Here is a 20,236-nt window from a genome sequence, read left to right on the forward strand (position 1 = left end):
TTCTTCCACCACCAACTTCACAAGTTCGGTTCAGCTACTTCCCACTGGGTCTCCGTCCACGACAAAAGTGCTTCCAACCTCCGGCCCTCCGCCGCGATAAGCCCTAATCGTCGCCACCCCGCCCGCCTCCATGGCGACCGCCACCTCCTTCTTCCAGCCGCTCACGACCCCCATCGCCGGCGCCGGCGCCGGCGGTGCCGCCCGGCTCCGTCGCGGGACCCTCGCACTGCCCTTCCCCACCCGCACGAGGCCTCTCCGGCGGCCGACGCCCCTCCTCGTCGCGCGGGCCAAGCGCCCCGGCAGCCGGACCGCGGCGGCCTCGAGGCAGCCCGCGAACCCCAGCGACGTGCCGAAGCGGGAGGCGGACGAGGAGGTGGAGGTGGAGGAGGAGATGCCCTGGATCCAGGACAAGGCGCTGGACCTCGTGGAGTTCACCGGCACCGTCACGCAGGCCATACCGGGGCCCCGCGTCGGCTCCAGCCCCGTGCCGTGGCTCCTCGCCGTGCCGCTTGCCTACGTAGGCGTGTCGTTTGTGCTCGCCGTCGTCCGCACCGTCCGCAGGTTCACCTCCCCGCGCACCCAGAAGAAGCGAAGGGTAAGTTTTCCGTGTCAAAATCGTTTGTAGTTTGATACCCAGTGAAGAGCCATCGTTTATAGTTTGGTGCTCATTGGGAAGCTGGGGAAGTGACGTGATTCGGAATGTAATTGCACTTATATCATCAGGTAGCTGCTCTATAAGATCGAAATTATTCTATTCTGTTACGTTTTCTAGCTGGCCGTTCTCTTGAGAGTTGAGATCGACTTTTAACCTCTTGGAAATTTAGGTGCATCATGGGGAAAAGTAGTTTCTTAGGATTGATCTAGCATTTAATTTACCTATGTCAGTGACTATAGGCGATGGGAACAGCAGGGGATTCTATATTTGGAAGTTTATATCTAGGCATAAAGTAGTGTATACCCCACTAAAAATTTCAGTTTGATTGAGTTTGTTAAGTATATGGTATTTCCTTTAATGTTGCAGTCTAGTATTTCTAGTGAGTAGAGAGGATCAACTATATTCACTTTATGCATTCATGATGTTTCAAGCTAGATTATAACTTAGCATACTCAGAAGGGCAATGAACTTGCAATGATTTTCTTTCAACCATGACTTAATTTCACTCCTCCATGCCTTTACGCAGATGCAAAGAACTGTCTTCTGAGTTTGCTTCCTCTTTTTTACTGCAATATTGAACTTGACTTTATTTATAGAATAATTATGGTGCTATACCTTCTTGGTATTTAATGGTAAAGCAGTGTTCCTTTGCAGGTGAGCAAGAATATTTTTTTGCTGAAGTCACTAGATGAGTTGTTTCAGAAGGGCAGGGAGGCAGTGGATTTTCCAGCTCTCCAAGAACTAATGGAGAAGGTGTGCCCTTGATTCAACCTTTATATTAGACTAGTTCTATGATATGCTTGCTTTATTGTCTATTTATGGATGATGAGTGTACCTTAGCCGGCGTTAGTTAATGGATATCTTGTGATAACAGGAAATCTTGTTATGACAATCAACTGCTGATGGTGATATTGGTATCCTGTGGTATACATCTTTAGATTGCTAGCCACATTGCGATTATGATCTAAATTAGAAAATTTGCTGCACAAAGTAGAATGATGATTTTGGACATAGTAATTTGTTAATTCTTTGCACCAATACATCCATTGTTGATATGATGATATCTACTTCTGTTTCAGGAATGATTTGATGCCTTTGTATTTAGTGGCAAAGCTACCAACCACATGATTTAACTGTTGTTTTTGGCATGTATTCAGACAGGATTTGACATGGATGATGTAGTAAGGAAGTACATTCGATACACACTGAATGAAAAACCATTCAACCCTGATGTAGTCGTGGATCTCATACATCTTAGGAAAGCGTCAATGTTAGAAGATGCTGAAGTTGCTGAAATTTTGAATGAGATTTCAAGACGAATTGTTCGGGAAAAAGGTATTGCTCATTCTTTGGGTCTGATTCTACTATTCTAGTGGTAATAGTGGATACATGTATTTCCTAAATTCAACTCTGGCTTGTGTACTTTTGTAACTCAATGCTATTCCTCTGGTAATTGATAGTTGTGTGTCCCACAATTTCCTATCGAGTTGTTTTTATATGCTACCCCATGGGAACTGCACTTTAAAGAACAAATCAAGGTAGAAGAAGAAGCAATTACCATGCTTAAAGATTTGTGCAACACTTATTGAAGGATGACATCCCCTGCTTATATACTAAGCATGCCTTTCGGTTGTATCTCCCATCGTTCTCAATTACACATGCTCTGCTAGCCTTCAGATATGTCCATGACAAACAATTAGTAGTGGGGATTTTCTGTTATGTTGTTTCGTGCAATAGTACAATGTCCAAGCGTGAAAAACATGTCTGTATCATAATGTAAAATCTTTGACTTACTGTTGTCATGTTTTCCCAAGAAGCATTTTAACATACATGTATGTGGGGTAGCAATCCGCATCCAGTAATAAAATTTCTGCAATTCCTTGTTATTTTGTTTATGCCAGGTGCAAACTAATTAACTGTTTTTCAAAAGTACTGAAAAAGATTCTATGAAATCTACGCAGCATTTTGTACTTGTAAGCCATACCATTATGCTTGTACATTTTTATGCTTTATTTGGTGAAGTTTTAAATATGTCAGTTGAAATCTATGATCTTACTGCTTGAAGGCAAAATTTCTTCATACAATAGATGCATGAGCCATATAGTATGAATATACGTAAGGAGAGTATCCTTGATTCCTTATGATTTATTTATCTCCTGTCACCTATCAGTACTTGGTAATCATGAGGTTATGCTTCTGGTTTGCGAGAACAAGTCTGTGAGAAGTACTCAAGAGATTTTGTATTTTTATGATCTTGCAGGACCAGTAGTCATGGACTTAGCTGGGTTTACAGAACAAGGTTTTAAGCGTAAGCTTGCTGTGCAAACGTTGTTCGGAAAAATCCTGTACTTATCAGAGGTAAGCTGTTGATAGTTTATTTCTCTTGACCAAAAGGTCCAGTTCTGTTGATGATAAGCCAGATTTTGCTTGACCTCTGTACTGAAATGAAAAAGCTTGATAGGGCACTTATTGCTCTGCTTGCAGCTCATGATAATCTTTCATTTTTCAAAAACATTATCTGTCTTTGTTCAGTTAGAATTTAGAAGTTGTTACTTGTATTATCATGGTGATACTTGTATGTTTGTTTTTTTGCCTATGGATTCAGTGGAGTGAATTCGATACAGTATTTTCAAAAGTTATATAAACAACTAGATTCAAAGACAACAGAATCTGTTTAGGTAATATTATTGTTATGATTTAAATTCCTTTGGAGAATAATAAAATTTGGGGTATAAAACTTATTCCATTATTGTTTTGATGCACCGTGCTTTGTCAACACCCAGAGAGAAAAATGGATTAAAAAGTCTTGTCTAGGTCCTGTAATAAGATCTTTCATAGTTTTTCAAACTGGTCCAGTGTCTGATTTTCTGTATTTTCCCTTGCTATATATAACTTATGACTGTTTTTTTGTGAATATCCAGCTCCCAGAGTTCTGCTCACGCGATGGCTCACTCGTTGTCAAAGAAATTTTCGGAGTTACAGAGTATGAATAATTTTACTTTGTGGTGGATCTTTCTTTTACTGCAACTGCTGTTAATGCTACTGTCATGACCTATGCTTTTCCTCTTTTTTCATGTGAGCAGTGAGGATGCAGACAGCATTAGGATTCACACACTTTCTGAAACCAGTGATATTGAGTCATTAGAGAAGATGGTCGATGATTCTGAACTGGGGCATGGCCCCTCGCCTTTATCATGAAGGGCATTAATGGTAAAACATAACTGAGCACCTTGGTGGATAGCTGGTGCTGCTCTGAGTTTTGAGTCATCGAAGAAGAGTTCCAGGATACTAAGCTGGAAGTTTTGTAAATCCTATTAGGATTATAACTTGTGGCAGTATCTCCAACCTTTCTATTATTACTTGAGTTGGCAAAAGTGTTGTTTAAGAGCCTGGTAGTTATGAGTTATACAAAGCGAGAATGCTGATTGAATTAATTATACATATTTTAAGTTTTTGTTTCGACTTACATTCCTTGTCTCTTCTGGAGGAAATGAACGAAGTTTGTAGATTTGATTCCCTGTTCTGTAAGATCGCTAATCTCGTCTGAAACAGCTGATGAAATTCAATGTTTCTATAGCCGCAACTTCTGCTACATGGGATTTTGACGACAGCTTAGAAGTACAAATTTGATAGTATTGTAGTGCTACTCATGTTATTGTAAGAAAGCAGTTCGGATATAGAACAAGCAGAATTATTTCTTTCAAATGTATCAGTGACTTACAAGTAATGCGTTCTAAGTTTGATCCAAAGCCCATAGCCAAATGCTGATGGTTTCCACAAATATTTGCAACTAATGTATCACCTTTTGTCTCCAATTTCAGCTTTCCCCGCCGCCGATTTTCGGGGCGCCATCCCCGCCACACGTGTCCCTCCTCGCTGACCACCTGTCGTCCTGTCCCGCTCAGGGCTCCTGCCACTCAACTAGCACTTCACCCGGAGGACGCAGGAGCACCAGGTGCAGACGAACGGAAAAAGAAAGGCGAAATCCTTCCTAGCTAGCTTGGTCGTTGTCAACCATGCTGCCAGGTCGCCACACTCCCCGCCGTGCTGACGCCGCCGCCGCTGCCGCCGCCATGGAGCCCCTGGTGCCGGGCGCCACCCGCGCGGCGCTGTCGGAGTTCGTAGCCACCGCCGTGTTCGTCTTCGCCGCCGAAGGCTCCGTCTACGGCCTCTGTAAAATAGCTACGCGAACCCAACCGCATGCATGAACGCCCGCCCGCACGCTCTCCCGTGCGTTTGTCTGAAGATTTTTTTTTGTGTGTTTGGATTGCTGCAGGGAAGATGTACAGGGACACGGGGACGCTGGGCGGCCTGCTGGTGGTGGCGGTGGCGCACGCGCTGGCGCTGGCGGCCGCGGTGGCGGTGTCGCGCAACGCGTCGGGCGGGCACGTCAACCCGGCCGTCACGTTCGGCGTGCTCGTCGGCCGCCGCATCTCCTTCGCCCGCGCCGCGCTCTACTGGGCCGCCCAGCTGCTCGGCGCCGTGCTCGCCGTGCTTCTCCTCAGGCTGGCCTCCGGAGGCATGGTATCTAGCTCACTTTTCTTTATCTCTTCGTCACCAAAAGCCTACATTAGCGCTTAATTAAATCACATTTACAACTTACATGCTGTTATATATCAATTGATCATTATTAGCGACGCCGTATTTTGCTTCTTTTGGCCTACCACAAAAAACCAAAAAATTAATGTTTGCGTATTTCCTTTTGGCATGAGCTATCTACCACTACCAGCGTGTACAGGTGCGTCATGTTTGCCACGTCTCACTTTGACAAACGTTGTCCTGCAGCGCCCCATGGGCTTCACGCTCGGCCACCGCATCCACGAGCGGCACGCCCTGCTGCTCGAGGTCGTCATGACGTTCGGGCTCGTGTACACCGTGTACGCCACCGCCGTCGACCGGAGAAGCGGCGGCGGCGACATTGCGCCCCTCGCCATCGGCTTCGTCGCGGGCGCGAACATCCTCGCCGGGGGCCCGTTCGACGGCGCGGCCATGAACCCGGCGCGCGCGTTCGGCCCGGCGCTCGTCGGCTGGAACTGGCGCCACCACTGGGTTTACTGGCTCGGGCCGCTCATCGGCGCCGGGATGGCCGGCGCGCTGTACGAGTTTGTCATGGCGGAGCAGCCTGAGCCGCCGGCAGCTGCAGATACTCGGCTTCCCGTGGCCGCCGAGGATTACTGATGTATCGAGCTGAATCATAGCACCTGCATATTTGCTCTAGTGTACCATAAGCCACAAATTGCACATGGTGATATCATGGCTGGAAAATTACGGAATAATTAGCAGATTTCCATGTTCCTAAATAAATCATCACGGGAACAACCGAGCAACCAAATGCTACCACGAGAGAGAGGGACACAGATGCTACTGCGCTACAACAAAATAACCCAACATTTGCAGGCGAGGACATTTAAATAACTCCCTTTTCTGAAGGCTGCATACTTTCGAGCACACACCTTGCAGTTTTTCATGTGAAAGTAAAACTCAATGTCAAGATAAAGTCTTGGTCTAAAACAAGCAATTATTCAGTACCAACTACGATGTCTCAGTGATTAGGATCCAATTACTGCAAACCACCACCGCAAAAATAAAAAGAAGAGAGAGTATCGATGCAATCTTCCTTCTTGTACCCAGAACAACCAGCTCCGGCAACCGCTTTCAGCCAGTCAAGTTCGCCATGTCAAACTGCACTGGTACTTGCTTCGGTCAAGGACCTGTAGTGGATCAGGTTCCTGTTACTGTTGAGGAAGTAATTGAAGTCATGATGCTGGACGTCAAGCTTCTTCAGCCACGAGTCCGCCGCGCCGACGAGGGAGGTGGTCAGCTCTTGGTCGCCGGAGTTCGCGCTTGTCCATACATCTCCGTCCGTCTTGTGCGTCGCGAGGCCAATTGGGGGAAGCGTCAGCGGGTCCTTGCTGTCAAACGGCGTACGATCTACAATAAAATGTTCACAATGTTTCTGAATTAGATCGAGAACATTAATTTCACACTCCATATGCAAAACAAAGATTTCATTTCTGGAGAAAAACTGAAGCACTACATCTCACTATGTGTAGAAAGCCTGTTCGAAGAGCATGAACCAATATATGTGCAGTTGCATAGCAGGATTTTGACGAAACTCAGTCATTGCAATTTGCAAACGGGGAGCCAAAATATTATTCATATTTGAATATATAGCATTCTTCCAGAGAGGAAGTAAAAAAAATTAATGGTAATGTGTCACTGTCTTTATTTACCTTCTAATGTTGACAGGCTATGGTAAGTCAAGAAGCAAGTAGTCAGGTCCTTCTTGTTCATCGCGGGAACATGGCCTATAGGATACCTATTAAACAACAGGAAGTAAATATAAAAGATTGGCAACTGATTTGCTTTCTTTTTTTAATAGATAATGGACCTCTGTTTTGGTTGGCACAATTAAATTAGAGACGCTAAATAAATCTGCAATCCTGCTTCAAGTTAATGGAAAGCTAACGTTGCCCTAAAATGTACTTGTGAATTTACATGATTAAATAAAAAACATGAGGAAGTTATTTTGAATTTGGAAAAATTACCAGAAAACTGACATCCAACTAGATGGAGAGAGCTCAATACTGCTAAGATATGATAGGGGTGGAAAGTTATAGCACAGCTCATACACCTGAATACATGATAGATAGAAAGAATGTCAGAAAGAGGATATATAACATGGCAGTTTGCAATGGAAGAACTAATCTGTACAATTCATTGGAATATGCAAATACTATGAACTACTAGTAAGCTTTAAAGTTAAGTGCAAGTTAAAAACTTTAAAAAAAAACTGATGGAATTTCCTTTCCAGAGAAGAAGTTTGAAGCTATAGCTACTACTGCATGCGTACCTTGTCTGCGAGAGGCATCCTTTCATAAGGGGAATCACATTCAAAGTACTGAAAACATGGCCCTCCATTCATTGACCTCGGGCTGTCATACCTCGCTAATGATGTTGTTGCATACTGACCATTCCAGTTATCTGCCGCACTGCACCAGCCGTAGTTGTTCGCATCAAACAAGTTATTGCCGACTACTATCTCGCTGTCACCACGCCCAGTTCAGACAAAAAGAACCATGTAAAACTCTCAAACTCTTCATGCATCTGATGGCCAATTATACACAAAGAAACTGACATATATATACTTACTTGCATGAAGTGAAGTCTGAGATGGTGTGCAACTGAATGGCTGAAAGATACGGCACAAAGTACTGCTCAATTTCCTGACCGGAAGGGAGACGAACCGGAGTACCGACACCATAGGCGCTCAACGGGTAGAAGTGGTTCCAAAGGTCTACAAGGAAGAAGCATCTACCTAACTCGGGCACTCTACCAGAATAGCCGCCTGGCTGCAGACACAGATCATAATTATGATTATTTAATTCAGGCCAGTAGATTGCAATAAAACTAAAACTAAGGACTACTGAAAACATGTTGGATATTGAGGAACTTAGTATCAATGTATTTAAGAAAGATAGGAGAGGGGGTGAGGAACTTTGGTTCAAACCCAAGTCGTTGAGCATCTCCTGGCAGCACCCTACCAGCCAAGTACTCTACGTTCTCAACTAAAGCACTACTTAAGAACAAAATTAAAATCCTCCCTATAATAAGCAATTCATCCTGTAAAGTTCCTGCCAGCGGAGCTTAAAAAAACGCAGTTCCGCCACGTGGCCACCAACCCCAATCACCATCATCACTAAAATCAAAGAGGAGGCGTTGACCTGGATCAAGGCGGGAGTCGCAAAACTCGCTGAGTCAACCCTGATAGGAGAGCCAACGTAGTTTCTCCTTTTGTGGGCTCTGTTTTTTTTTTCGGCGGGACCCTGTAAATAACTTGTTTGGTTGTTTGATATTTTTCTCCTGCTCTATTAATATATACGAGACAAAGCTTTTGCCTTCTTAAAAAAAATATGGGACACTAAGGAGGAGCTTTGTGTCATTTATTTAGAAGGAAGGGAGCGTGTCACATGGAATTGAACTCGGGATGTCGAGTAGTATGAAACGACTGCTCTTGCCATATGTGCAGTTTCCTATATTAGTCCTATGATTTGGTCCTACTTAATAAGTGCCAATACAATCTATATAAGTCCTCTATATTTAATTAATACATTCTATCATTGGATGACCATATCAAAAATTGTGGAGATGTTAAATACAAAAGTCAACATGAAGGTGGCTGTGTGCAAATGTAACTAATAAAGATTACATCTACGCACCCAAATATGAAAATAAATTAAATGTTTACTGTTGTGCACAGGATTCTAACCAATAGGTTAGCACTTGGTGAAGCATGCATGTTTGCGCATAAAAGGCTAAATTTGTTAGGAGGTAATGATAACCACAAGGTGTGGCAAAATAAAAGGTTTATGGATGAAAGGATCACCATTATAGACATCCATTTCATATGGTGATTTTCCATGTTAAATGGTCATTCTACAATTCTATCCCACATAGAATCTTCGTAAAGATGCTATCAATCTGACCATTTTTCATGTATAAACCCAGAAAAAAAAAGAGAAATGACCCCACTTAAATACAAACTAATAGTAATTGATCCCACAGGGTTAAATTCCTGGCTCCGCCACTGAATCTGACACGTGTCTCGCACGTGCCAAAAGCACATGTTTGACTTGGGTGATACGTTACAATATGGGTGTTTCGCGCCAAAAGTTCGCACGAAGACACCATGCATGTCTCGCGCCAAAAAGTATTTTGAATCCATGCCACTTTACATACGCGTGGAATAACAAAGAAGGATGACATAGACAAAGACACCAATCCACAAGTTATAAATCTTACTGCAAAACAAGTTAGTATGATCATACATAGCTTAACATCTCCCAGCGAGAAGATACCAAGCATTCTATAGGGGAAGAAGTAAACAACCTAGAAAAGGATATGAGTTTTTCCTGGTTCTTGGAAACTCGTGATAATGTTAAGGCATCTACATCTTAGTAGATGTATTATAAACCATCAAGAAAATTAATGGAAAACCACCATATCAAGGGAAAATGGGCCAATAACATAGGCCAACAATAAAAACAAAGATGAAGAAAGAAGGGAAACATATGTAGATAACAAGATATATTTTCCCCCCAAATTCATGTGAAAATCCCACCTTCTAAAGTAGATCTCAAAAGGGAAATAATGACAAACCATGAGAAAAAGAATTTAACTAACAAAACAAGAAACCATTCTATGAAGGGGGGAAAAAAGAGGAAAGCTGGAGATGCATATCCTTTTCATCAAAAAGATAGAGAAGATCGCATAGACAAGCAGTCTCGGAGCCAACTCCCAGGCTAATCAAATAGCCTCATAGGCTTGATGCCTTTGTATTCCATGGATATAACTACTCCAATAACCTAGGTGTCCATTCAAATGGGATTTTTCATTTCTTGTAATTTCTATGGAAACATAACTGATTCATACAGAAATCAAAGGAGAAAAGAATTTGACAAGCAGAAGCACAGCCTTTCTTTTTCTTAAAAGATAGCATGATGGTTTGTACCTTGGCAACGGTGTAGGGCTCCAAAGTTGGCGTAACACTGTGAAGGAAGGACCTCAGATTCGAATTGATACAAGCTTCAAAAAGCTTAATACCAGATCTGGAATCAGCAGTAGCACTTCCCATATCTCAAATCTCTATGTTGCTTCTAATCTGAAACATCTACTCCAAAACAAGTAAGCCGATGTTGAGGTGGGCTACCTAGCTAGCTAGATGTGTGGTCTGGTTCTTTTCTCAGGGAAGAGAAGCATATATAGCATGTTTTAACTTATCAGCCATCTAGGAGATATGATCTTAATTACATTCCTACTTGGTACAGTCTCTGACATTTATAACTGGTTGTCTTGGGGGTTTGGGTCGTATGAATCATCACTTGTCAGGTGGAGATATCGCTGAGGTGGCCTTTTGGACTTATCTTCCCATTTTAGTTTCTGCCTTTTTTTCCTTTTTACCATTTAGTGTTCTATGTGTGCGATGTGGAAGCTAGTTTGTGCGTGCATCTTGTACAAAACTTCAAGCTATACATATGACAGGATGAGATAAACCTTTATTCAGATGGAAAATATGTGCTGCCGGCGAGGCCATGTCATGCGATGGATTAAGAAGCATTCTTTAATTTGGCTTATTTTGCCTGCATGGTATATTTCTGTCAACCCGTTAGCTTGTGCATCTATATATGATATGTTGCGTGGTACTATATCACACCCATAAGCTTTACTTGTCATTGCTTTCAGGAGAAAGACACATAATAGTTTCTGAAAAAACAGAATGAACTAGCTTTTTCTCGTGTAGCGAGCTAGCTAGAATAAAAATGCTTTGCTAGCTTTTTCTGAAATTTCTTTTTCACTTTTTTCCCACTGTTGCTCATGATCAAATCTGGCGTACGTTACCGTTTTACTAGATTAATCCTTGGTTCATGAAGCCAGTTACTGCTTCTATCCATCAGTCCAGCTTAAGCTTAATTATCACTCAAAACGGGACAGGGGAAATGCGTGAGCACTTGAAGTCTATCTCTACCCTCTACCTCACTACCTGTGGTCAGGCACCACTAACGGAACGGAGAAGCAGGAGTCAACAGTACACGACATGCATGTCGTCGACATGTACACATCTCATGCAGCCTCTAGCTAGCCTAGCCCAGCCTGGAGAGATTGCTCCTCTCCTCGATCGTCATGCGAGGAACAAGCTGGACTCCTGGAGAGAGAAGTAGGTAACTGACAAACCGACGCGTGCTTGCTGACACGAAAAAACAGCAGCAGCAATAAACCACAAAGGAACACCAAAAAAAAAAAAAAAAACGGAGATCGATCCAACAAGTCTGATATGAGCGAGGTGAGAATAGCTCGTAGACGGTAGATCGACGTATTTGTGCATCTCTGCCGGAGAGGAGATCGATCCGACCGGAGGCATCCATGTAGTCGCCGGCGACCTCACCGACGGCCGCCACGAGCGTCTCTGAGCTGTTTCAGTCTCCGCCGCGCAGATAGGATCGGACGGCTCAGGCGAGCCTTGCGTATGCTCTCGCAGTCTCGCTGACGTAAACAGGTGACAGCCCGTGCAAGTGCAACTCGGCTCCGGCTCTCCAGTACGGCCCACCCACACTTTACACTCCATGGGCCTCACGTAGGTCACAATCCCATTCCGGCCCATATTATACGGGCCGCATGTCAGCGGAATCCCGTTTCGGCCCAGCCTGAGCCCATCTAGCGCGTACACGGCATCGAGGAAAAAAATCCTCCGCCTCCGGCAAACCTCGCGGCGTGGCGAACACTCGAGGCGTTATCCATGGCCGCCGCTGCTTCCTCCGCTGTACTCCTCCTCCCAAACTCGCGAGCTCCCGCCGCGGTAAAGCGCTGCGCTTGGAGCAGGAACGCTCGTGTGATCAGGCGAGAGGGTTTGACCTTGTACTGATTGCTTCTTCGTTTTTTTTTTTTGTAGCTGTCGCGGAGGAGGGCTCCGGTTCCGAGGAGGGGCTTCGTTGTTGGGTTCGAGGGGCGGAGTAGGAGGGGAGCCGCGGGGACCGTGCGAGCTTGCTTCAGTCCTCCCGGGGACGAACGCATCCTCCGGGAGGCCTTGAAGGTGTGTATCGTCCCCGACTCTTCCAGTTCTTTTTTTCCGATCCAGTGTTAGTTGTAGGCTTATAGCATGAATTAATTCGATGTGTCGAGGTCAAGCTGTAAAATCTCTAGTTGTAAATTCTGAAACAACACACCCTTTTGTGAGGTTCCTGACGAATCCATGGGAGTTTTAGGTTTACCCAACAATTGAGTTACATTTTACATATAGCTATTTCAGCGTTCTAAACAGGAATTGGTCCATAGGAGTTGATTCTTAAGCTGCAGATGCTCAATATTCCCATCAGTGCAAGGGAATTGCCTTTAATTTTCGTAGGCTCTTCCCAAAGCCAGAACATGTACTGATGGAGTGATGGTTTGCGTGCCTCTTGTGTAGGAGCCAGTTGCATTCATGGGTGGTGTGTTTGCTGGCCTATTGAGGCTTGACCTGAATGAGGATCCTCTCAAGGAATGGATCACTAGGACGGTAGAGGCTTCTGGAGTTGCTGAGGATAGCCGAACCGATGAATCAAGTGAGGGATCTCAAAATGATGCGCCCCAACAAATTGAGATTGAGTGAGGTGCATTAGTTGACTTTGCCATCTTTTACGGTCTTGTAATTTATACCGAATATTTGTAATATTTATGTAATAAAAATGCTTCTCCCAGTTTTGAATTTTCTTTGTCTTTGTGTTGGAACTTGAAGTAAAAAAAATCGGTCTGTCATTGATTTTTTTAAGCTGTATTTTCCTTAGTGGGTAAAAGCACCACTAATAGGTTACTATGGAAAATGTTAATTCAAGTGCAAAAGAAAGTCTTAGACCATATATAACTCATATGTGTACGTTTTGTTATATTAATGTTGTTCCAGGAATTTCCAAGCATTTAGCTAACCATCAAGACTTCCATTTATTTCATTTTACGGCCTGATGGCCTTTTCTGACCGTTTGTAGGAACTGTACACCTGTCAATTTTTGGTTATCTCTTTTACTTTGTTCTGTCAATTTTTGCATTTTTTGGGTGTATACTCCTATTGTTATTTCTCTATATCCTGTAGATCCTTTTCAGTTGGGTTCTCCCCTATTGTTCTCAACAGACCATCCTTTCATACAACCTGTCAGATGCTTCTTATTTCCGAGCCATAAAATTCAGCACTCATTCTTCAGCAACAACAATTTAAAAGAACTGCATAATCTGCTTTCCTACATCTATTGATGGTTAGTTGAACATAAATCATTGCATGGCCTTGATATGCTGAGAAATATGCCCTTTCGAGTTCAACCTTGCTTGCTTGGTAAATAACATGACGTGGTGTTTAAAATCTAGAAAAGTCGCATTGCTTGTTGTCAAGCCTGATTTGCAACATAGCGTATTTATCATCCACCTGTGGGCATTTCATGGTGTTCCCCTGATATGAAAATGCATATCGTTTGCCTCATCTCATGAACCTGTGGTTTTGATAAATGTGTTAGCCTGAGTATCTATCCATCAGTTGCCATTTGCCAAGGGAAGAACATCTTGTATGGGGATTTTTTTTCCGAATTAGATTGTATGGGAGTTTTCAGTTGGATGTGATTTAATGATAACTCTTTCAACATGTTGTGTACTCTTGTTTAGGTAATTACACCCTATTAGAAACATAGTGCTTTGGTTCATGGCATACATATGCATTCAACAATTGTTTCTGGGGACTGAACTGCAAATGGAAATGTTGCAGTCTATCGTATCAACTTCTCTTCCAAATGATGAAAGTTAGTTTTTTACCTTTTTAGAGCCAAGGAACCACTTTGGAAGATCATTGCTCATGAACATAGTTTTACTATGCAGAAAATAATATCCCCACAAATTTACTTATGAGCTTCAAAGTTGGATTAAATAAATACTTAATAACTACAGTTCTATGTTTGAATAAACCCTGTGAACACCTAAATCTTGAATTGAGAAAACAGTTCCTTAGCCAGAATGTTTCATGTCTCATGTAACTCTAGGTTCAAAGTTGTTGTGGACTTATGGTCACTCTTGGTTAAATTTAGGTAGTATGATGTGTTGCAATAAAGTAACTTATATTCTTACCAGACAAACATCCATGTTTGATTATTCTCGTTCTCATTTGTTCCAAAATAAATAGGGCTTATATTTCTTGGTTAAATTACTACATTTGCTTATCTGAAATACTCATGCCGAAGGAGTTCTATAACTGTAGAATCATAGTATTCTGTCGCACTACTGTTAATGCATAAAGGTTATAGGGGATTTCTGGGTTTGGAACTCAATTTTGCACTTCTTAGGTTTATAATAAGAACTTTATAATTTGTTAAAATCTATCCAAATTGCTTATCTTCTGTGCTCCCTCTTTCATGAGCATAAAAAAGGTGTCATTCCAATGAGCTTCTATTTCCATATTTCGTTGGCGTGGAGTATATTGGGTTGATTGCTTTATTTTTGGAGGGGCCAGTTCTCTTTTGTGTCCTAATCATGATTGAATTAGAAATTAGGTGACCATATTTCTCTATATAAGTATGTAACATGCTACTATTTTGCTTTTCTTGTCAACGGTTTGTGTCAGGTGATCAACGTATTAACCCCATCATGGATAGTTGGATACTACAGCAGTACAGCAGTACAGTACAGTGGTGTTTGTTATATGTCTGCTGGGAGATTTGTGGCTACTAATTTAATGTTGGGGGGTCTAGTGTCATTTAACATGGGGGGTTGGACAGGTTGCTTTATTCTCAATGTATAGATTCTCCACATGCAAAACTCTGATAAAAAGGAAAACTTTATTAGTCGGTACCATTTTGAGTTCTTCATTCAAGTCTAACCTTCAGTTTGAACTAACGTACTCTGCCTCTACTCTCTAGCTGATCATGCTCGTTTATAGTCTCTTATTTTCTTCCGCTCAACCATGCAGGGGCTAAGCAGGTTGTTGGGAGGTGCTTTCCAACTATCTTAATCAGTAATGATGGATAGCAAGACTGGTCTGCAGAATATCCTTTGCCTGTAAGTTTCATGATTCCATCTTGCAGGTTGTTATGGACCTTAAGGTATGAAATACTTCCTCCGTTTCACAATATAAGACTTTGTAGCATTGGCTACATTCATATAGATGCTAATGAATCTAGGCATACATATGTGTCTAGATTCATTAACATCTATATGAATATGGCTAATGCAAAGTAATATGAAACGGAGGGAGTAGCTGAGTAGCTGGCAATCCAGAACCGTAAGCTGTTATTGCTGATTTGAATCCAAAGCCACTGACGTGACACAAGTAATGAATCAATGCAGCTGCTAACTACTTGATGATGACTTCCCCTTGTTGGAAAAAGTTTTGTCTTTGAATGCTGACGAAATGTGGGGAATTCACCTCCATAACCTTTCACTGAAAAATGGAATTATCATGTGAACTCAGTTTAGTGTCAGTCAAAAATTGGAGAATTGTGTGGGTTTAAGTGATGAAAATAAGACTTATCTTGCCTTGGAGAAACTATGCCATCAAGTGCAAAGGTGCTTGCTTAAGGATAACAAGTAGAAATAAAACATTTGCAGAATGATTTAAGTGAGCGGCTTAAATTTTATTATCGGTTCACCAATTTCGTATCCAATTTAAATTTATTATAGCAGGTAACATGGTTTGGCTTTCTTGCCTTCCTGATGAAGCTTGCTTCTGGAATCCGGACATGCTGATTAAATGCATACCTTTTCTTATATACATTTATGTATGAATATGACTGAAAGCTATCCTAGTCCTACAATCCTATGCATGAGTGTGGTTGAATGATCTCGGTAGCAGGGTTTACCTTACCGCATGGTTACCGGGCTTACCACGGTAACCTCCTTAAATTCAAATAAATTTTAAAAATAATTTGAATTTTTGATAAATTTTGCACGGTTTTTCACGGTTACCGCGGTTATCGTGCTTACCGCCGGGGCGCGGTAACCCCGGCCCCGGCGGTTTGGGAAACCCTGCTCGGTAGTTGTAGAATTAGAACGAACTCAATGAATATATTACCTATTTGCATTTTGCTTGCTCTAAAGAACCACACTATAATATAAAACCCACACTCTTCAGGATAGATGAAATAAGTTGTCCTAGTTAAAACTGTGTATATAATGAACCAGGTGTCTTGACATGCCTCTTTCTGTACACCTGTCTTTTACTGGCGTATGAAAAGAAAATTGTACTACAATCAAGCAAACAACTTGACCAGGCGGCGATGCACCCTTCTCTAGCCGACGTTCACATCAGCAAGCATGCCGGAACTATTACAAGGAAAGGCAGGCCGATTAATTGCTAAGCTGTTCCGTCCATGGTTCACACTTCACACCTGGGCTGCCTGTTCATCATCACGCGTTTGATGTTCACTGCAAATTAGGTAGTTCATGCAAATGCTTCCATGCCTTCGTTTGATCGCTGCAATGACCCTCCTATATAAGAGGGTAACAGTATTCACATGAGAACTCATGTGTACCGCTGTAACATCACGAGGTGTGACAGCCATGACGAGATCATGCTTCCTGATAGTGCTCCTGCTCGCCGTTGCCATGGGTGGTAGCAAGCTCTCGCTCGCCGCCGGCGAGAGCGGCGGTGGCGGCATCCCGACCACCCTCGGCCGCGAGCTCAGGGAGCTCATCTCCAAGGCCAGCGACTTACTCGGCGCGGCGCCGCGCCGGGCCGGAGCGGACGGGTGGCACGCCGCCGCGGCCACCGGCGACGGCGCCGACGCGATCAGGGCGTCCCTGAGGAGCACGGCGAGGGGGAGGCCGGCGAGGAAGTCCGCCGCGAACTGCATCCCCGCCGCCATGTGCCGGAAGAAGAAGGTGCTGTGCGGCAAGAGGTGCTACAGGTCGAGCTCCAGTAGCAGCCTCAGCCACATCCCGTCCACCAAGTGCGTTGTCAAGTGCAAGAAATGCGTGCCCACCTGCTAGATTTTCCTCCCTTGTACCGAGATTCCATTCCGCGGGTTGCCCCGGGGCCTCACCTCACGATCGATACCCATTCCTGTTCCTCGTCGTGATGTTAACTCTCCACAATTTACTTTCCTATATATATAGATTCAGTTGAATAAGCAGGCAAGTCTCATGCACGAGGTAGATAGGCAGGAGTTATAGAATTTGCTAAGTCGGATGTAATTTTTCGCCCTCGTACTATGTTTCTTCCACGTGAATGATCGATGAACTGCACGAGCTACTACTGTACCAGTACTTTTAGTACTACCCCTATATGTACTGATCCGTCATCCGTGTACTTAATGGTAGTAGTGCAGTTGTAGGGGATCGATGGCACTTTCAGGTTTTTGACGATAGACGAGAGACCCCATCCAACAAACTACTGTTAATCTCTACGTACAGAATCATCATGTATGTGGCTTGGATGGTGAACTTCACCGCAACTATATAGGAGTAAGTACGCCAGTTTGGACCTAACATCATCATATCACATCCTCGATAGGTGGTACTATTAAGCTAGCTAGTATGCATAGCTATCTAGTATCTACAAGTGAACAGTACCGATACTACGTAACATTTGACGTCCTATTACAAGGGCTCTCTCAATACCGATCACTGTTACAGTCGTTGTACTGCATTGAGTAGCGCCGCGTGTGGTTTGCAGTTGAGGAATTGACACCCTGAATGGCATATACGCCGAACGGTTACAGGTGCGCTACATGTACAGTGACAGATCGACAGAGAACCTTCCCCTCCCACGCGGAAATCTCCCCGTTCCCATCCGTGATCCAACCGTGTCCTCACCGCGCGCGCGTCGGAGAAATCCCCACACGGATCGGCGTGGCAGCGGCTACACTGTACTTGCACCGCGCGCTGCGTGCTGGGCTGCGGCCTCGACCGACGCACGCACGGCAGCGCGCGTCGCCGTCACCGCGGTTGAGAGTATATGGCTTTTCCGGTCAGGTGAGACCTAGAGGGATGGGAGGCGGGTGGGGCGCGCGGGGAAGGAAACGGATTACGGATCGGAACGAGATAGTAGTTATGATAAAAGCGCGCGGTTGGAGCTGCACGCGGCGCGACCTCATTACGGCCAGAATCGGACGTCCAACGGCGTAGCGTACGTGCGTAAGTTAGCCGGGCGGTTTGCCCGACTGATCGAATCGCGCGCGCGCGCGCGAGTGCCCCGACGAGCAACGCTACTGGATGGCGGCTCTGCCTCTACCTGCCCGCTGCCTCCCAACGCCTCGTTGACTACTACTCTGCCTCTCCCGCGCCGAAGCGGACAGCTTTGACGTTTGACCGTCGACTCCTCTGTCTCGTTGGGGAGATGGTAGGTGAGACGCGCGCCACAGTGTCAGTACTACGTATTACCAAATGGGCTAGTAGCGCTCGCCGCCCAGCCGCGCAGGTATGGTGCTGACCGCGACTCGATCGCTCGCTAGCTAGCTCGATCTCGCGGCGCCGACGCCGACGAGCAACTGGACTCCATTGATCTGGAAGCGGACACGCCCACGAGCCCCGGTGATGACGCCTAAAGTTGCCATGTATATGGGCGCGTACGTCACCGCAAAAGTCGAAGCAAATTTGGCTAGCTAGCTACTAGCGGCAATACGCTAGGGTGCTTCTTCCAGTTCGGTCCTAGGTATATGCATGATGGATCGATCATGGACTAATTATCGTCTTGCACCGCGATGGAGGGAAATACCGCTGGCCTGTGACTATGCGGTGATGGTGGTCCAGAAAGCGAATTTCGAAATGTAAGACGGGGCGAGGGTCGAGATTAAATGAAGGGAATCAGCAACCGAGAATTATTATCGGGATGAAGGGAGAGTAGTAGAGGAGGAGAGGGAGGGAGAGAAAGAAGGCTGGCTTGGCTGGGCTGGCCGGGCAGGCAATAAAAGTACGACACCAACGTCTACCAGTACCCTATTAATGCACCTGCTCGCTGCTGCCGGATCTCGTCTCGTCATGTGCTCTGTGTGCGTGTGTGGACATGGTATCACACGCCGTAACGTGTTGCTGCTTCGCCAGCCAGCCCCTAATTAAATTGACTAGTGCTCTTTTAATTCCCTCCCATCTACAACATGTAGTTGTGGTGGTGTGGAGTGTATTATTCTTGCCACTGGAGACGTCATGTAAAACCATGCACTGTTTTTGTTCTACCCGTGTACGTACGAACTGTGAATTGGCATTGCGCGGCATATATGTGTGCATGTATTATTTGTTATTGAATATTTTTGTTAATAAAAAATAATTAATCTAGATAAAATAAATTGATACCATCATCAAGGGTCGTAAGAATGTGTTAGTCTAGCTAGGAAGAGTCAAAATGTTCAAGGACTTTCACGCACAGCTATTATTATAGTACAACTTACAATTTGATCGGTAATTGATCACTTATAATCGAAGTACAAATTACCCCTATTTTGAATGATGATCAAAATTGATCAGAAACTGTGACGCATGTCATCGTCTCTTGCAGGCGCACAAATAAGATCCAGCGACCGCACCGGCACCATCGAGCATAAATTAGACTGGATCAAGTCTCAACCATGAAATTATTTAAAACCCTTTCTAACTTTCATAAAATTTTTAATTCGTCCATTCGTTGCTAGTATATAGTGACAGTATATTGTACTTATGGGTTCTCTAATTATTTGATGCTAGCACGCTCTGTAGATATTTTATCTGTACAGAATACTGATCACGGGATGTTACATTAAACTACCTGGGATTAATGATGAAAATTACACCTTATAATCCAACAAAACTAGTACTGTACGTACCAACAGTATTTTCCATTTCTAAGACACGACACTTCGTCGAAAAAAAAAACTGTGTTCCATACTTGGGTACCACACGTTGCATGTAGAACAGGAGTGGTGACTAGTGATCGATTCGAGTAGGAGTAAGGGCTCATCTGCCTGCCAGCCAAAGCCTAAAAGAAGACATTCTGGTTGGCGGTTTGTTAAGTAGTGGCCCTCCCATGGTTGCTCTCTCTGATTGCTCCATCCATCCATTAACTTCCCTTCTTTATTATGCTTGCATGCTTTTCACCTTTATAACTCC

General features: G+C 44.1%; 5 protein-coding genes across 9 annotated transcripts; 4 read left to right on the forward strand and 1 right to left on the reverse strand.

Moving 5' to 3' along the window:
- The first annotated feature begins 60 nt into the window (after window positions 1–60).
- Window positions 61–4,170, forward strand: LOC127771896 (uncharacterized). Its single transcript, XM_052297843.1, has 6 exons — window positions 61–595; window positions 1,310–1,408; window positions 1,813–1,990; window positions 2,916–3,013; window positions 3,577–3,638; window positions 3,739–4,170. The coding sequence occupies exons 1-6, from the start codon at window positions 131–133 to the stop codon at window positions 3,851–3,853; spliced, it is 1,017 nt and encodes a 338-aa protein (XP_052153803.1). The 5' UTR covers window positions 61–130; the 3' UTR covers window positions 3,854–4,170.
- A 134-nt stretch (window positions 4,171–4,304) lies between these two features.
- Window positions 4,305–5,973, forward strand: LOC127771897 (probable aquaporin TIP3-2). The gene is made up of 3 exons (XM_052297844.1): window positions 4,305–4,828; window positions 4,932–5,179; window positions 5,441–5,973. The coding sequence occupies exons 1-3, from the start codon at window positions 4,672–4,674 to the stop codon at window positions 5,831–5,833; spliced, it is 798 nt and encodes a 265-aa protein (XP_052153804.1). The 5' UTR covers window positions 4,305–4,671; the 3' UTR covers window positions 5,834–5,973.
- Window positions 5,974–6,303: 330 nt separating this feature from the next.
- Window positions 6,304–10,289, reverse strand: LOC127769374 (uncharacterized). Its single transcript, XM_052294927.1, has 6 exons — window positions 10,167–10,289; window positions 7,808–8,007; window positions 7,509–7,701; window positions 7,204–7,289; window positions 6,889–6,974; window positions 6,304–6,586 (listed from the first exon to the last, which is right to left on the reverse strand). The coding sequence occupies exons 1-6, from the start codon at window positions 10,287–10,289 to the stop codon at window positions 6,333–6,335; spliced, it is 942 nt and encodes a 313-aa protein (XP_052150887.1). The 3' UTR covers window positions 6,304–6,332.
- A 1,615-nt stretch (window positions 10,290–11,904) lies between these two features.
- LOC127772194 (UPF0426 protein At1g28150, chloroplastic) lies at window positions 11,905–16,254 on the forward strand. Of its 5 annotated transcripts, none has more exons than XR_008017315.1 (5): window positions 11,905–12,008; window positions 12,102–12,242; window positions 12,615–12,798; window positions 15,129–15,217; window positions 15,839–16,254. XR_008017315.1 is itself a non-coding variant. In XM_052298198.1 (4 exons), exons 1-3 carry the CDS (start codon window positions 11,949–11,951, stop codon window positions 12,795–12,797), a joined length of 384 nt encoding a protein of 127 aa, XP_052154158.1. In that variant the 5' UTR covers window positions 11,905–11,948; the 3' UTR covers window position 12,798; window positions 15,129–15,526. The 5 variants fall into 5 exon arrangements, 2 of the variants coding, with proteins under 2 accessions (XP_052154158.1, XP_052154159.1); XR_008017316.1 differs by having other exon boundaries at window positions 15,842–16,254; XR_008017317.1 differs by lacking the exon at window positions 15,839–16,254 and adding an exon at window positions 15,506–15,823.
- A 369-nt stretch (window positions 16,255–16,623) lies between these two features.
- Window positions 16,624–17,271, forward strand: LOC127772193 (uncharacterized). Its single transcript, XM_052298197.1, has one exon. It carries the CDS (start codon window positions 16,682–16,684, stop codon window positions 17,144–17,146), a length of 465 nt encoding a protein of 154 aa, XP_052154157.1. The 5' UTR covers window positions 16,624–16,681; the 3' UTR covers window positions 17,147–17,271.
- The last annotated feature ends 2,965 nt before the right edge of the window (window positions 17,272–20,236 follow it).

This window comes from Oryza glaberrima, chromosome 4 (assembly GCF_000147395.1).
Source record: "Oryza glaberrima chromosome 4, OglaRS2, whole genome shotgun sequence".
Lineage (NCBI taxonomy): Eukaryota > Viridiplantae > Streptophyta > Magnoliopsida > Poales > Poaceae > Oryza > Oryza glaberrima.

What these genes read in the sequence shown, in the direction of transcription:
- LOC127771896 (XM_052297843.1), top strand. Translation starts at nt 131, where the DNA reads ATGGCGACCGCCACCTCCTTCTTCCAGCCGCTCACGACCCCCATCGCC. An exon ending in GCACCCAGAAGAAGCGAAGG is followed by an intron (nt 596 to 1,309) that starts GTAAGTTTTCCG and finishes GTTCCTTTGCAG; the next exon opens with GTGAGCAAGAATATTTTTTT. An exon ending in ACGAATTGTTCGGGAAAAAG is followed by an intron (nt 1,991 to 2,915) that starts GTATTGCTCATT and finishes ATGATCTTGCAG; the next exon opens with GACCAGTAGTCATGGACTTA.
- LOC127769374 (XM_052294927.1), bottom strand. Translation starts at nt 10,289, where the DNA reads ATGGGAAGTGCTACTGCTGATTCCAGATCTGGTATTAAGCTTTTTGAA. An exon ending in TCAGACTTCACTTCATGCAA is followed by an intron (nt 7,702 to 7,807) that starts GTAAGTATATAT and finishes GCGTGGTGACAG; the next exon opens with CGAGATAGTAGTCGGCAATA. An exon ending in TAGCCTGTCAACATTAGAAG is followed by an intron (nt 6,587 to 6,888) that starts GTAAATAAAGAC and finishes ATTTTATTGTAG; the next exon opens with ATCGTACGCCGTTTGACAGC.
- LOC127772193 (XM_052298197.1), top strand. Translation starts at nt 16,682, where the DNA reads ATGTGTACCGCTGTAACATCACGAGGTGTGACAGCCATGACGAGATCA.
- LOC127771897 (XM_052297844.1), top strand. Translation starts at nt 4,672, where the DNA reads ATGCTGCCAGGTCGCCACACTCCCCGCCGTGCTGACGCCGCCGCCGCT. An exon ending in AGGCTCCGTCTACGGCCTCT is followed by an intron (nt 4,829 to 4,931) that starts GTAAAATAGCTA and finishes GGATTGCTGCAG; the next exon opens with GGAAGATGTACAGGGACACG. An exon ending in GGCTGGCCTCCGGAGGCATG is followed by an intron (nt 5,180 to 5,440) that starts GTATCTAGCTCA and finishes GTTGTCCTGCAG; the next exon opens with CGCCCCATGGGCTTCACGCT.
- LOC127772194 (XM_052298198.1), top strand. Translation starts at nt 11,949, where the DNA reads ATGGCCGCCGCTGCTTCCTCCGCTGTACTCCTCCTCCCAAACTCGCGA. An exon ending in ACTCGCGAGCTCCCGCCGCG is followed by an intron (nt 12,009 to 12,101) that starts GTAAAGCGCTGC and finishes TTTTTTTTGTAG; the next exon opens with CTGTCGCGGAGGAGGGCTCC. An exon ending in TCCTCCGGGAGGCCTTGAAG is followed by an intron (nt 12,243 to 12,614) that starts GTGTGTATCGTC and finishes CCTCTTGTGTAG; the next exon opens with GAGCCAGTTGCATTCATGGG.